Source organism: Danio aesculapii, chromosome 10 (genome assembly GCF_903798145.1).
Source record: "Danio aesculapii chromosome 10, fDanAes4.1, whole genome shotgun sequence".
In the NCBI taxonomy this organism is placed as follows: Eukaryota; Metazoa; Chordata; class Actinopteri; order Cypriniformes; family Danionidae; genus Danio; species Danio aesculapii.
Window position 1 is genome coordinate 33,038,906 of NC_079444.1, and position 14,375 is coordinate 33,053,280.

General features: G+C 37.7%; 1 protein-coding gene across 6 annotated transcripts in view; it reads right to left on the bottom strand.

The window, feature by feature from the left end:
* Window positions 1–7,772, bottom strand: part of cux1a (cut-like homeobox 1a) — a 250,599-nt gene extending 242,827 nt beyond the window's left edge. For all 6 annotated transcript variants that reach the window (XM_056467313.1, XM_056467309.1, XM_056467310.1 and 3 more), the window contains exon 1: window positions 7,669–7,772. In XM_056467313.1, coding sequence (XP_056323288.1) covers window positions 7,669–7,731 — 63 coding nt within the window. In that variant the 5' untranslated portion in view covers window positions 7,732–7,772. The remainder of the gene's footprint in view (window positions 1–7,668) is intronic.
* Between the last annotated feature and the right edge of the window lie 6,603 nt (window positions 7,773–14,375).

The window sequence follows — 14,375 nt, forward strand, 5'->3', positions numbered from 1 at the left end:
AGATAAAATAAATCAGTTAATAGAAATGAGTTATTAAAACTATTGTTTAGAAATGTGTTCAAGAAATCTGCTTTCCTTTAAACAGAAATTGAGAAAAAAAAACAGGGCGGCTAATAATTCAGGAGGGCTAATAATTGTGATTTCAACTGTATATATATACACACACACACACACACACACACACACACACACACACACACACACACACACACACATAAATGCATCTAATCTTTAGTTAAAAATTCTATTTCTTATGCCTAAATATTTTAAATTGAATTAAATGACAAAAACACACATAAATATTAGTTGTTTGCTAACTTTATGGTACAACGTTACAAAAACACCACAAATCATGAGTGTTTTCAAATGTTTTTTTTTTTAAATTCTGGTCATTAATAATGACGATTCAACATTGGACATCCTTCGATGTGACTATTGCGGATGCGCACATTGTGATATCGATGCTGAAACAATATATTGTGCAGCCCTATTCCAAACCTTTGTGTATCTTCTTCTGTTGAACACAAAAGAAGATACTTTGAAAAATGAAACCTACATCCATTGACTTCCACACTCAACACTATAAAATAAATGCTGTGCTCCACACAATTCCTTCATGTTGTCCCAACACAAATCTAATAAGTTAGCATAATTGTTTCAAAATATTTGAAAGTGGATTGAACATAAAAGAAAAACCCTCAAGAATTGTGTTGTTTCAGCTCATTTTGAATTAAAAACAAGAACAAGCAGCAAAAATCTTTTTTTGAGTGAATGGTTACAGGTTTCCAGCATTTTTCTAAATATCTTCCTTTGTGTTCAACAGAACAAACTCCAACAAGTTTGTGACAAATCAATGATGAGTAAATGATGACAGAATTGTGGTGAACTATCCCTTTAAAGTTTAACACACAAACAAAGTCCCATTAAACTTTAGCTTTCTTTAACAATTGATTTTTGTTTCGCTTTGTAGCCTCGACTCAATAGCTGTAAAACGAATCAGAGGCGCTAAATTCCTTCGAACTGGAAGAATTTCCAGAGTGCATGGGCACGCAGACCAAACACGCCATAAAGTACGAACGAAAGGAAGCGAGAAAGAGAGAAAAAGAGAGGAAGAGAGACGGGGTGGGAGGGGCGAGCGCACTCTCATCCCCTCCTCCAACCGAGACTCTATTTGAAATGGACGGCTAATTATGCTGGTGGCGTCAGAGTTCTGGCTTCCCTGTGTGGGGCGGGAGGAGAGCAGCCCCCCTGTGAAACCCCAGCCCTCAGACACAGCAAAAAGGGGGCAGTCAGTGAGGTAATGACCGTGTGTATGAGCGTCTGAGAGAGGGTGACGGAGAGAAAGAGAGAGAGAGAGAGAGAGAGAGAGAGAGAGAGAGAAAGAGTGTGTGCTGGCACATGGCCTCCCCCTGATTCCCATGGCCACTGAATTCTTCCTGCCATCTTTATCTCCAGCAACCGAGTGCAGACCGATCAGCAAAAGGAAAGAGGGGTCAGCGTGCACACAACCAAGCGCGGCCTATAAAAAGCACTCCCTTAAACACTTTCATTAACTATTTAGCCACTTCATATTACACATCGCAGTAAAAAGCATCTATTTAAACACGTATTTATCTGTAAATACATGAGCTTATAGAGTTTCGTCTTATACATGAGCTAAAATACATGAGGGTGATGGATTTACTGCCCTTAGAAGCGCTTCGATGAATAAAAATACATCGTCATCAAGTATTTATCACATATAACTCTGAGTTCCCTTTAAAGGAGCTATACTCGGGCCACCGTCACTGGCCTGCGATGATCATATGAGATGGCAGACAAATACACAGAGGAGAAAAAAAAACAAAAACAGGCTTCTTATTTTAGATCACAGCACCTCCTGGAGCAGGTAATTCAAATACTGTGGGATTATCGGCATCTGGTACTGGAACAAAGGTGCGCGAGAATTAGATCTGAAATCACTAAACTATTGTTTTCAGTGACAAGCTACTGCTAGTTTCTTTTTTTATAAGCAAAGCAAGGCAACAGACTGAATCTCCTGTCACAAACAGCAAAGGAAACTCTAATGTGAATTCACCATACATGAATTGTATATATTTCATAATATTCTTTATGTCTTCGTTCATTTATTTTCTTTTCGGCTTAGTTACTTGATTAATCTGGGGTCGCCACAGCGGAATGAACCACCAACTTATCTAGCATATGTTTAACGCAGTGGATGCCCTTCCAGCTGCAACACATCACTGGGAACTTTTTGTCTTCAAAAAATATAAAAGCAATAACTAATAAACCTCTGTATCCTCTTGTTGAATCTATACATTTGCATTAACTTAAGTTATCACAAATTAGAAGAATCCACTCAACAAAACAACATTACCCAGAATGCTGTTGCCTTCCACCAATCAAATTCAAATTTCCACCAATCAGAGAGAGTAGCAACTAGCAAAGCAGGCCAAAAGAGTTGTTTAGCTCTGCCTATTACTAAAAAGTGGAAAGGCATCCGCTGCTTAAAACGTATGCTGGAATAGTTGGCGGTTCATTCTGCTGTGTTGACCCCTGATTAATAAGGGACTAAAGGCTGATTCGCATACACCTCGCCGTGAATGACGTCGACACACACCTTTCAAAAAATGTTACTACATGTCTCAACAACGCATAATGCAAGCTCTGTGATTGGTCGCCTGTGACAAGTGTGGGTGGGACCAAGAGCCACGCAAACTCGTTGGGGTGAGTGTTTACAAGTGTCGAGTCTCGTGAAGGAGCTCCAGATGGAAACATTTGTTTAGTGTTTACCTTATGATTAAAGTTGTCGCACGTCCACAGGTTCCCGCCTCAGAATGAGCGAGTTTTAGCTACGTGTATATTTAGGTAGAGTTAAAAAAAAAAAACATCTGCTAACAAACGACAAAGAGGAACATAAAAACCTACTGCCAGGTAGCGTTTCGAAAGTGTTATTGCAGAGCAACACAAACAGCACGCAGAAGTATAAATGCACGATTACGCGAAAGGCAGGCGCTGTGGGTCACACCGATCATCAAGTATATATCATCAAGTATCAAGTATAAATCAGCCTTGAAACGAATGAAAACGAATGTATTACTATACATGGCAATATAAATGCATCTGCCTCTCTGCGCTCTCAAAATACTTAATTTCTTCAAACATATTCTGTAGATATAACTTATTAACTAATTATATATAACTAATTAGATATAACTAATTTAATAGATTTATAGTTCCCAAGTAGGCATGGGACGATAACAGTGTTCAAGGTATACCGCGGTTTGGAAAAGTCAAGGTTTTAAAACAGTCAAAATTCTCTGCTATACCGTTCCTAAGCTGTGTGTAAGATTTTTTATTTACATTTATTTTTGGTTTTTTAGGACAACAATATCTCCAGCAGAAATGACATCCAAATATGCCGCTTTAAATAGTAAAAAAAATCTGTTTTTCAATCAAATGAAGAAGTCAATAATTCATTTTAATTCTTTAGCCTGACATTTACTGTTCCAAAATATTTAAAATGTTTCCCAAATTAAAATATATTGTGAACAAAGTGGAAAAAAGGTTTTGTTTTTTACCAAGAGATTTAAAAATAATATATTTTAGAGCAGTAATCTCAATACCGTGATACCGTGAAATTTATATCCAAGATCATCATACCGTCAGAATCTTATACCGGCCGATGCCTATTCCCAAGGTAGTTTTAATTCAACTGTGTCAATCAAAATGCTTCAAGGGACTGTCGTTTTTATAATATGCAGTAGTCTTATAGTATGCGGTTATATAACTATTAACTTCAGTTCAAATCAACGTTGGTAATTAGCGATTCACCTAGTTGGTTTAGTTAATGGCTTATAGCATGTTAACACTACAGGGCTGGGCTGATAAACGATATTATATTGAATCGCGATAAAATGTATGTCAATAACAATGATAAGCTCTGGACGTCTTTACTCAAAGAGCCAATCATACAGCAGAACTGTGCAACAATGGGAATCTAAAAGTGTGTTGATATTAGAGATTTACCGAATTTATGTTATGCCATTTAATGGACCCTCTAAATTTGTGGCTTCAGTCATTGTTGGGATAGTCTTTTAAATCTGGAAGCATTCACAACTTGTATTGAAATATATATGGTTATCGTTCAATATGGAAAATAATTATTGAAATTGCATTTTTGCCATATTGCCCAGCCCTAGTTAACACACACACTTTTAATTTACTTTTTGTTAAAGGAACGGGAACATCCGTTTCTCTGACGATGCATGCAATTCACACCAAATTTGCTTAAAATTCATCCCTTTAGGAACTAATATGAAAACATGTTTTGTTTTCACAAAAATGCATCGAGAAACTCACAAAAAATGATCATCAGTCTAAAATATGCGAAATGACACAAGTACAAGAGTCAATTGAAACGCTTCACTTTGAGGCTAAATTTGGAGAGGCCACATGCAAATATGCGTGTTGTTTTGGGGCCTCGTATATAGTTGGCTGGGTTTTGAAGTGGTCAGGATCCGAGTCTGTGTGAATGTGTGGGGTGGGCTCCACAGAGACGCTGTTGTTCTCTTCATCTTTCATGTCAGCATTAAAACCATGCCTAAAAGTAGTTTACCCGCATTTTCACAGACACGTGGCGACATTCCTGCTCACTTTTTAGGGACTTTCCCTGCTCTTTCGAATCCAGTCAGGTATCAGTCAGACGGTTATTAGGAAAACCTCAAACCAAGATACAGGTGCTCAATTCAAACGGGATAGTTCATACACAAATTTTAAAAAGGTATTGCCTTACATTTGTTCCAAACCACTTTGAGTTTCTTTCATCTACGAAACATAAATTAAGATATTTTGAAAAATGTTGAAAAGCCATTGACTTCCATTGTTCATACTATGGACTACTTTTAACCACCATTTTAAGGAAGATATTTTGAAAAATGTTGAAAAGCCATTGACTTCCATTGTTCATACTATGGACTACTTTTATCCAACATTCTAAGGAAGATATTTTGAAAAATGTTGAAAAGCTTTAACTTCCATTGTTCCTGCTATGGACTACTTTTATCCAACATTTTAAGGAAGATATTTTGAAAAATGTTGAAAAGCCATTGACTTCCATTGTTTCTACTATGGACTACTTATATCCATTCTTCAGAATATATTTTTTTGTGTTCATAATATTCATCCAGTTTCCATTGTTTGGCTAAACTATCTATTTAAATGAGAATACAAGTAGCATTTGATAAATCTCCCAAAAAGTATTCAAATAGCATGCATCACTCATGTTTTTCTCTCATAAATCACTAAATATATTTAGGCATCGGTTAGTTATCTATTATAATAAGAAAAGTGGATGACACCTCATCCAATTATGACTGTAATATCCTACCCTGCTGAACCTCTTCACAGGCGTACTGTAGAAGATCTCGGAGATATAGCAGTGCCACAGTAACCTCGCAGAGGAACTGAAAATGCAACAGATTACACTCGTTTGGTGTTTTGGTACACAGTGTACCACAGTCAGCCCATGTGCCCCTCATTAAAGATATCAAACACATTTTAAAGTCATCACAGGGGCCCGACACAGGTCCAGACAAGAGAGTCGGCTCACATCTTGATGGTGGCAGAACTGCCTGCGTCAATCGCTAATCTCTCCACGTTGACGCACGAAAAACTCGGGACCACACACCAAGTGAGGTACACTTACACCTCACCTGCATCCGCAGACCTCACGGTCACATGGTGATGAGGAGGCAGAGGTTGACACTGACAAACCAAAAAGTTCTGGACATACGAGTTCCCAAAAAAAAAAAAAAAGTCAAATTATAATTCAAATGACTTTCTTCCACCGTCTGGTGCGGTTTCTGCAGGCTAATATGAGACATCTGATTCACATCGAGGCATCAATTAAGCCTAAATCAGGGAAGTTAATCAGAAAAAAAACAAGATGCATAAATAAACGCATTTAAAACATACTACAATGTGATTTTGGAGCTCTGAATGCAAAACACAAAAGTACCAAGAGAGAAAACATGATGATAAATAGCGTCCATGACATCATCAAAGCCTGAACTCCATGATGCCAGTTCTTATCAGCCTGGGAGACAGATAGAAAGAAAGAGAGGGAGAAAGAGAGGAAGGGAGGGAGGGCGAGAGAGCGAGTTCTAAAAATTTAGAGTCACCACATCAGTATATGCCCAACTGTGTGTGTGGTCCCTTTATGTACAACACTTGATGTCTAGACCCTAATTGAATAAATGATTTTCCTAGAACACAACATAATCAAACGGCAAAAACATCTGACATGCAGGGGAGTCCAGCAATGTTTGACTATAACAGATTAATGTTACACAAAACTGAAAAGCATCCCAGAACATATTGCAACACGCACATATGAAGCTATTTCCTTTACTTTAGTTTTACAGGCTACTGACAAAAAAATATGTAAACACAGAAATCATTTGCTATACTTGTAACACTGAAATATCTAGTTTAGCTTTATTTTATTTTTTAACTCGTTGTTACTATCGAGTGATATTGATTTTGAAATAACAGGTTATTGATTTTTTTTTAATGACTACTGATGTTTATGAAGATGTATAAATGGTAGGAGGAAATATGAAGTTCGATCGGAAAATAGGACAGCGATTTTTTTAAGCTATGCTCTGAGACCTCAGTTCATAAATACATAAACTCTCAATCAATAATTGATATAATCATGGGTCTATTGTTTATGCCTAACCAAACGCGACAAATGCACTTTCATACACCAACAGCACGAACATTACAAACAACGAAAGAAGAGTTCTGACAACTAATCGATTGAAGAAACAACAACAATAAACCAAAACAAACACAGCGAAGCGAATCTTTCCGTTTCCACCTGCATATAAATGCACATTTCTGTTGAAGTTATGCGTAAATAAATAACAAATAGACAGCGAAATTGTGTTTACTCGTATTAACGAGCTATATATTCCACCTCAGGAACGGAATAGTGAAATAACGCGTATAAAACTATACCGTTTCACGACTGTTTAACACACAAAAAAAACGTTCGTGTTTGTTTATTGTTTTGTTTAATTGTTCCTGGCGCAGGTTTTAGCAGCTAATTCCGTCTTGACTTTTAACTGAACTACCGAAGCCGAACTTCTGCGTTTGCTAACTTCATAAACTTCATAAAGTCACGTCAAAACAGTGCTAACAGACCAAAAAATTAAAATAAATGAGTGAAATGTAGAAAGGAAAGCAGACTAAAAACACCTCTCTCGTTACTAAGCAATAACGTCTCGGTCCAGCACAGCGCCACCCGTGTAGCGCGACACACTTCTAAACACAAAATTATTTCCACAAACATACTATCTAAATCTCTTCGGCACAAACTATTCCCAAAACATCCCGGGGACGGAAAGGAGCGGGAAAGAATAGGGAAACCTTCATGCTCTTGATGCCAAAGTGGCCGCATCCACCTTGACCGTGATGGTTGATCGATGGGAATTGAACAAAGAGGATCAATTTCCGATCAGCGCGAGAGAGCCGCTTTAATCAATGGGCACCGAACCCGGTGAACGAGCCGACGCGAGAGCGACGCGCCAGCCTCTCCGCGCGACGCTCCCCGGGACCGGCTTACCGGCACACACAGCGAGTACAAAGCGAAAGGGAGCTGACCTGGAGCTGCTGCAAATCAAAGCGTTTCCAATATTGAAACATCGATCCCGCATTGGCCGCCATCTTGAGACATATTGAGACGGAATGAAAGGCTGATAGAGAGAGCGCGAGAGGGGCTGGAGTTCAGAGAGAGAGAGAGCGAGAGAGAGAAAGAGAGAGAGGCGGGGGAGCGCGCGCAAAACACGGAGCGGAGCAGATCGAACGTCGCGGGCGCGCGCGGAACGGAGTTATCGACCGAACCTGCGATATTGAATAGGGCTACTGAAAACAATTATTGAGAGCGTCCTGAATAAAAGGCAGAAAACGCGGGATGGAGTTCCCGTCTTCAATCGCGCTTCCTGTGGTTCAGGAGGAGGGGAGGGCGCTGGATACGTTTTCATCCGCTACAAGGAGAGAGTTTATACGGTTATTGATTTTTTATCTCGAGCAATAGATAGATATTACGAGACGCTGATCCGACGTGACGCGAGGAACGCGGACGCAACGCGACCGCAACGCGCGGCTTATGTATTTCATGGTCAAACGAACAACCTTCTGGCCTGTTTGTGTCTGTGAACACCTGATATATTGATTTTTGATTTAGTCTTGATCTTTAATCTTCCTATAATATAAATATACAGGATGTTCTCGCGTCTTGTCTTGTAATATTTTTGCTGACGTTTATCTCTGTGTGTGCGCGCGCGTGTGTGCGTGTCCAGTTCCCTCGTGTTTGTACTCTGAAACCAATACATCTATTATATTGATTTTATGGGCATTCTTCCGTGAAGAATGTGGAGACGGAGATCAATAGCCTGAATAAATAGAAACACAGCTTGACTGTTCCCCGTATAAATACTGCATCAAGCGATGTGCATTTAAAATGGTAATGGACGAGGTTTAAGATGGAGGCATTAGGTGATTTTAATGTTATAACATAAACCCTTGTCCGGTCGATTCCTGATGAATTGTAAATACTGCTTTTGATCTTGAACTTGGAGAGCAGCGCCCTCTTTTGGGTGCACATGGTATCGCCTCGTCAGTCTCCACAATTTTTCATGGTTCGTAGTGATGATCCTAAATAATCATATTGAATTAGTGCTCAAAATGGAATTAGTGATGATAAACAGCCGAGGATGTATATTAATTAATATTTATTATTGTTATTATTATTATTATATAGGAATAATCACATTTTAGCTGACAATCTTCCTGGGGATTACGCTGATTACATAAATACATGATTTATTGAGAATTATTCAAATTATTAAGTATTATTAACATATTATTATTATTATTATTATTATTATTATTATTATTATTATTATTATTATGGTCACACTTTATTTTAAAGGTACAATTCTCACTATTAACAAACGTTTAGCTCAATAAACTCCAGATTTGCTGCTTATTAATATTTATTAAAGTAGTAATTAGTATATGATTATGGATGTAGAGTAAAATCACACATTATAAGTACAAATAAATCATTCATTCATTCATTTTCTTTTCGGCTTAGTCCCTTTATTAACCTAGGGTCGCCACAGCGGAATGAACCGCCAATTTATTCCAGCTGCAATCCATCACTGGGAAACATCCATACCCTCATCTCATTTACACTCATACACTATGGACAATTTAGCCTATCCAATTCACCTATAGAGCATGTCTTTGGACTTGGGGGGGGGGGGAACCAGAGCACCCGGAGGAAACCCACGCCAACACGGGGAGAACATGCAAACTCCATGCAGAAATGCCAACTGACCCAGCCGAGGCTCGAACTAATGACCTTTTTGCTGTAAGGCGATCGTGCAGCCCAAATAAACAGCCAATATCTTAATAATTGGCAGGTAATGAACAACCAGTTAAAATTGGGAATTGGTACTTAAGAAAAGTGTTACCATTATTATTATTATTAGTAGTAGTAGTAGTATTAATATTATCATCACTATTTCATTAATGGAAAGAGATATTAAAGTATTTAAATCATGTATAATGGATATAATGCGCACACACACACACATCATAATATTATTACAACGCACATTATGACTTAATGTGTGTAGAATTGATTAAATAATAGCAAAACGTAATTTCAAATTGAACAATAAATGATGTGCATACACATAAAATCATAGTAAACAGTGCATAGAAATACTTTTTATTACTTTACTGTCAATGTGCAGAATCCAGAAACAATGTTACACAGTTAACAGTATGAAGCAGTGCACAAGAATTAAAGTATTAATTCAAATATGATTTAAAATATATCGCAGGCGATTCTAATAATACAAATATGTTTTTATGGTACAATGCAAAAGAAAAGAGACAAATGCGTGTATGAAACACAATAAATGAAGCAGAAGCTGTGGAAGATAATCAAGTTGTAGGACATGTTCTTAATATCTAAATTCAGTAGGCTGCAATTCCAATTCAGTTGTTGATATCAGAATTGATTTCTTAGAAATTCCATTTTTACATACCAGCTTTGTCTTTCTAACTGGTACAAATATCCTTTTTTATAATCAAGAAACATGTAGTTAGACTAAAAATGTGGATTCCTGATATCAATAACATGTTGTCAGGACTTACTGATCATTGCGTTATTAAAGTGACAATGCAGTTATTAACATCAACAATGATCATTTTTTACTAATATAATTTCAATGGTTGATAATGAAAACAGACAACTGCACTAGTAAGCATATAAATATATTTTAATAGCAAGAATTTTAGATCTGATATATGAATTTTCAATAATAAATATTTATTTTTAATATGAACAACTTAAATGGCAGCCTATGATGAAATGTAATTTGATGAAAATACAATTATTGTTAGAAAAAATTAAAGTGAATTATAATTATTAAAGTGAATTATAAAAATATGGGTGGCGCAATGGGTCGCGCTATCGCCTCACAGCAAGAAGGTCGCTTGTTCGAGTTTCGGCTGGGTGAGTTGACATTTCTGTGTGGAGTTTGCATGTTCTCCCTGTGTTGGCGTGGGTTTTCTCTGGGTGCTCCAGTTTTCCCCTCAAGTCCAAAGACGAGCGCTATAGGTGAATTGGGTAAGCTAAATTGTCTGTAGTGTATGTGTGAATGAGTGTATAGGTGCTTCCCAGTGATGGGTGATGAACACATGCTGGATAAGTTGGCGGTTCATTCCGCTGTGGCGACCTACTGATTAATAAAGGGACTAAGACGAAAAGAAAATGAATAAATTAGTTAAATTATTACATCACTGTGAGTGATGATGTTTTTTCAAAAACGTAATTACTGATGTAATTTTAACTAGTGAAAAATGAACTGACTGAACTGTTGATATTTAAGAATTAATATCCTGTAAACTAATAAAAGTCTATATGTACTGCTATAGTCATTAGTCTATAATAAGCATATTAGCCTTATGATAAATAATTTCCAGATATCAGCAATTGAATTTGAATGGCAGCCTATGGTGATGCTGAACTACTAAAAAACTATTCAAGAATAATTTGTTTTAAAATTCTCTGGTTAATAGAATTTTTTTCTTTAAATATCAAGAATTTAATGATGATCATCAAATGATGACGATTTCATAATTGATACCAGGAATTAATATATTACCAGTGCTAATCTAATAGTTACATGTTAGAAATCTAATTTCTGATATCAAGAAACAGCATTTTCCATAGTGATAATTCAACTGATGATGGGAATAGACAATTATAATAATAATAATTAATAATTCCTTACATTTATATAGCACTTCTCTAGACACTCAAAGCGCTTTACACATTGAGAGGAATCTCCTCATCCACCACCACAATTATACCATTAATGATAACAAAACAGGTTTATTAAACAGACATATTTTTTGAAATATTTTAGTCACAGAACATCTTTAGAAATGAAAAGATAATACAATTAAATTCTTGCAAAATATTGCAAAAAAAAAAATTACAAACAACAACATTTCAACAAAATTGTATACATTTTTTGTTTCTCTTGATTTTTGCTATTTTTGACAATTTTATTTTATATTTTTCCCAAACAGAAATTTGGGCTACTAATTTTAGGACTGTTATCATAAGTTATTTAGTTAGATAAGCTCCAGATTTGGCTTCGGTACTGACTAATCTTATGTATATGCACAAATATAATTTTGTAAAGCATCATATAGAAAATATTACTAGATTGAATATATTAAATTATTTTATGCAAGAGACATCAATATTGATATCAAGAATATTTTAACTACTGAAAATTGCTGATATCAGAATTTCCCCACTGTTACACTGTAAGATATTGACAATGTTTATGTTAATATAACTCATTAAAATAAGTTGACCCATGTTTCAACTTAAAAGCCGTTTAATGCAATGTATAGCAGAAATCTATTTCCCTATATTAATAAATTGCATCTTAAAGGGACAGCGCCTCCAAAACTGAAAATTCTGTCATAATTAACACCCTTGTTCCAAACTTGTTTGACTTTTTCTGTGAAATAGAAGAGAAGATATTTAGAAGAATGCTGTAAACCTGTAACCATTCCTCCATATTATTTGTTTTACTACTTTGTATGTCAGTTTTTATTTTTACTTATTTATTTATTTTTAGATTTTATTAAATCTTCTTTGGTATTCAACAGGGGCAACGCGGTGGCTCAGTGGTTAGCACTGTCGCCTCACAGCAAGAAGATCACTAGTTTGAGTCCCGACTGGGTCAATTGCCATTTCTGTGTGGAGTTTGCGTGTTCTCCCTGTGTAGGCGTAGGTTTCCTCCGGGTGCTCCGGTTTCTCCCACAGTCTAAAGACATGTGCCATAGGTGAATTGAATAAACTAAATTGGCCGTATTGTATGTGTGTTAATAAATGTGGATGGATGTTTCCCGGTGATGGGTTGCAGCTGGAAGGGCATCCGCTGTGTAAAACATATGCTGGATAGTTGGTGGTTCATTCCGCTGTGGCGAACCCTGATTAATAAAGGGACTAAGCTGAAGGGAAATGAATGAATGAATGTATTCAACAGAATAAAGAAATTAAAAAAGATTTGGAACCACTTGAGGGAGAGTAAATAGTGAATAAAACTTCACATGTTGCAGGGTAACCTATCCCTTTAACAAATGAAAAAGCTTGATATCAAGACTCCATATCCTGTAAACAAAACTCAAAACATCTTGCTACATACAGCACAGTGCAACATTTATCCATAAGTGATCAGTTACCATATTATTAACCCTAAATGTATACCTCCTCTACACAGTCTCCGTTGGTTTCGCGGTTCATCGGTAAAGCAGCCCTGATTCCCGCCGCACTCATTCGGCTCAGACCCTCCAGGAAGCTCGTCGAGTCCCACTGCTCCTCATCAGCGCCCCACCCCTCGGTTCCTCCTTCGAGACACCGGGAGAGCCGCGCAGGAGAGTTGCGGTCCCACCGGCGGTTTGTTTTTTCAGGCCCACCGGAGCCCGTGAGCCCGCAGCCCCGCCTCTCTGCACCCGTGCGAGCGCGCGCCTCATGGGAGCACAATTAAGAGCCGTGTCTCCTGCCTGACTCCCTCCTCCAGCCTTCCCCTTCCTTAATCAAATAAGCCTCCTCTTGAGGCTAGTCCTCGTTTAAAAAGTCGGCATGCAGGATTAGATTTTAATTATGGAGATGCAAAGACATGGCAAATGAACATAATGAAGAGACAAGCAGAGATGTGAGGAGGCCATTGTGTGTGACAGGTGTCTGATATATATTAAACATTTGTGATTCATAAAACAATAATCTAATTAATTGTAAATTTGGTGTTAGCTACGATCATGTTATAAATGTAAATTGTATGTTTGTTGAAATGTGTGTAAACGAATTAAACATTTAGGCCTACAACTGGGTAAAGTGCTCCATCTGCAGGCAAACACATTATATTTAAAGCATGAACAATACTTGTACTTTACAAAAATAGTTAAAATAATGTAATGTAACATAGGCCCAGTCGTGTTTGTTTTTACCTGGGTGTTATTTGTTTGTTTGTTTGTTTTATTTGTTTGTTTGTTTATAAAGAATGAAAGAAATTGATGTTTGGCAAGGATCAATTACTCAGTATCTCGATTTACCAGTCAATCTACGTTCCTACTCTCACCTATGGTCATGAGCTTTGGGTCATGACCGAAAGGACAAGATCTCGGATACAAGCGGCCGAAATGAGTTTCCTTCGAAGGGTAGCAGGGCGCACTCTTATGGATTGGGTGAGGAGCTCTGACAGCCGGGAGGAGCTCGGAGTAGAGCCGCTGCTCTTCCACATCGAGAGAAGTCAGCGGAGGTGGCTCTGGCATCTGTTTCGGATGACTCCTGGACGCCTACCTAGGAAGGTGTTCCAGGCATGTCCCACCGGAAGGAGGTCTCAGTGAAGACCCAGGACACGCTGGAGGGACTATGTCTCTCGGCTGGCCTGGGAACACCTCGGGATCCCCCCGAAGGAGCTGGAGGAAGTGTCTGGGGAAAGGGAAGTCTGGGGTTTACTCCTAAGACTGCTGCCCCCATGACCCGGCCCAGGAAAAGCAGAGGAAAATGAATGAATGAAGGATCAATTAAACAAAAATAAGTAAAAAATACCACAAGTCCAAAAACATGTGGTATAGATGAATTAGGTGAGTTAAATTGTCCGTCGTGTATGTATGTGAATGAGTGTGTATGGATGTTTCCCAGTGATGGGTTGCGGCTGGAAGGGCATACGCTGCATAAAAAACATGTGCTGGATAAGTTGGTGGTT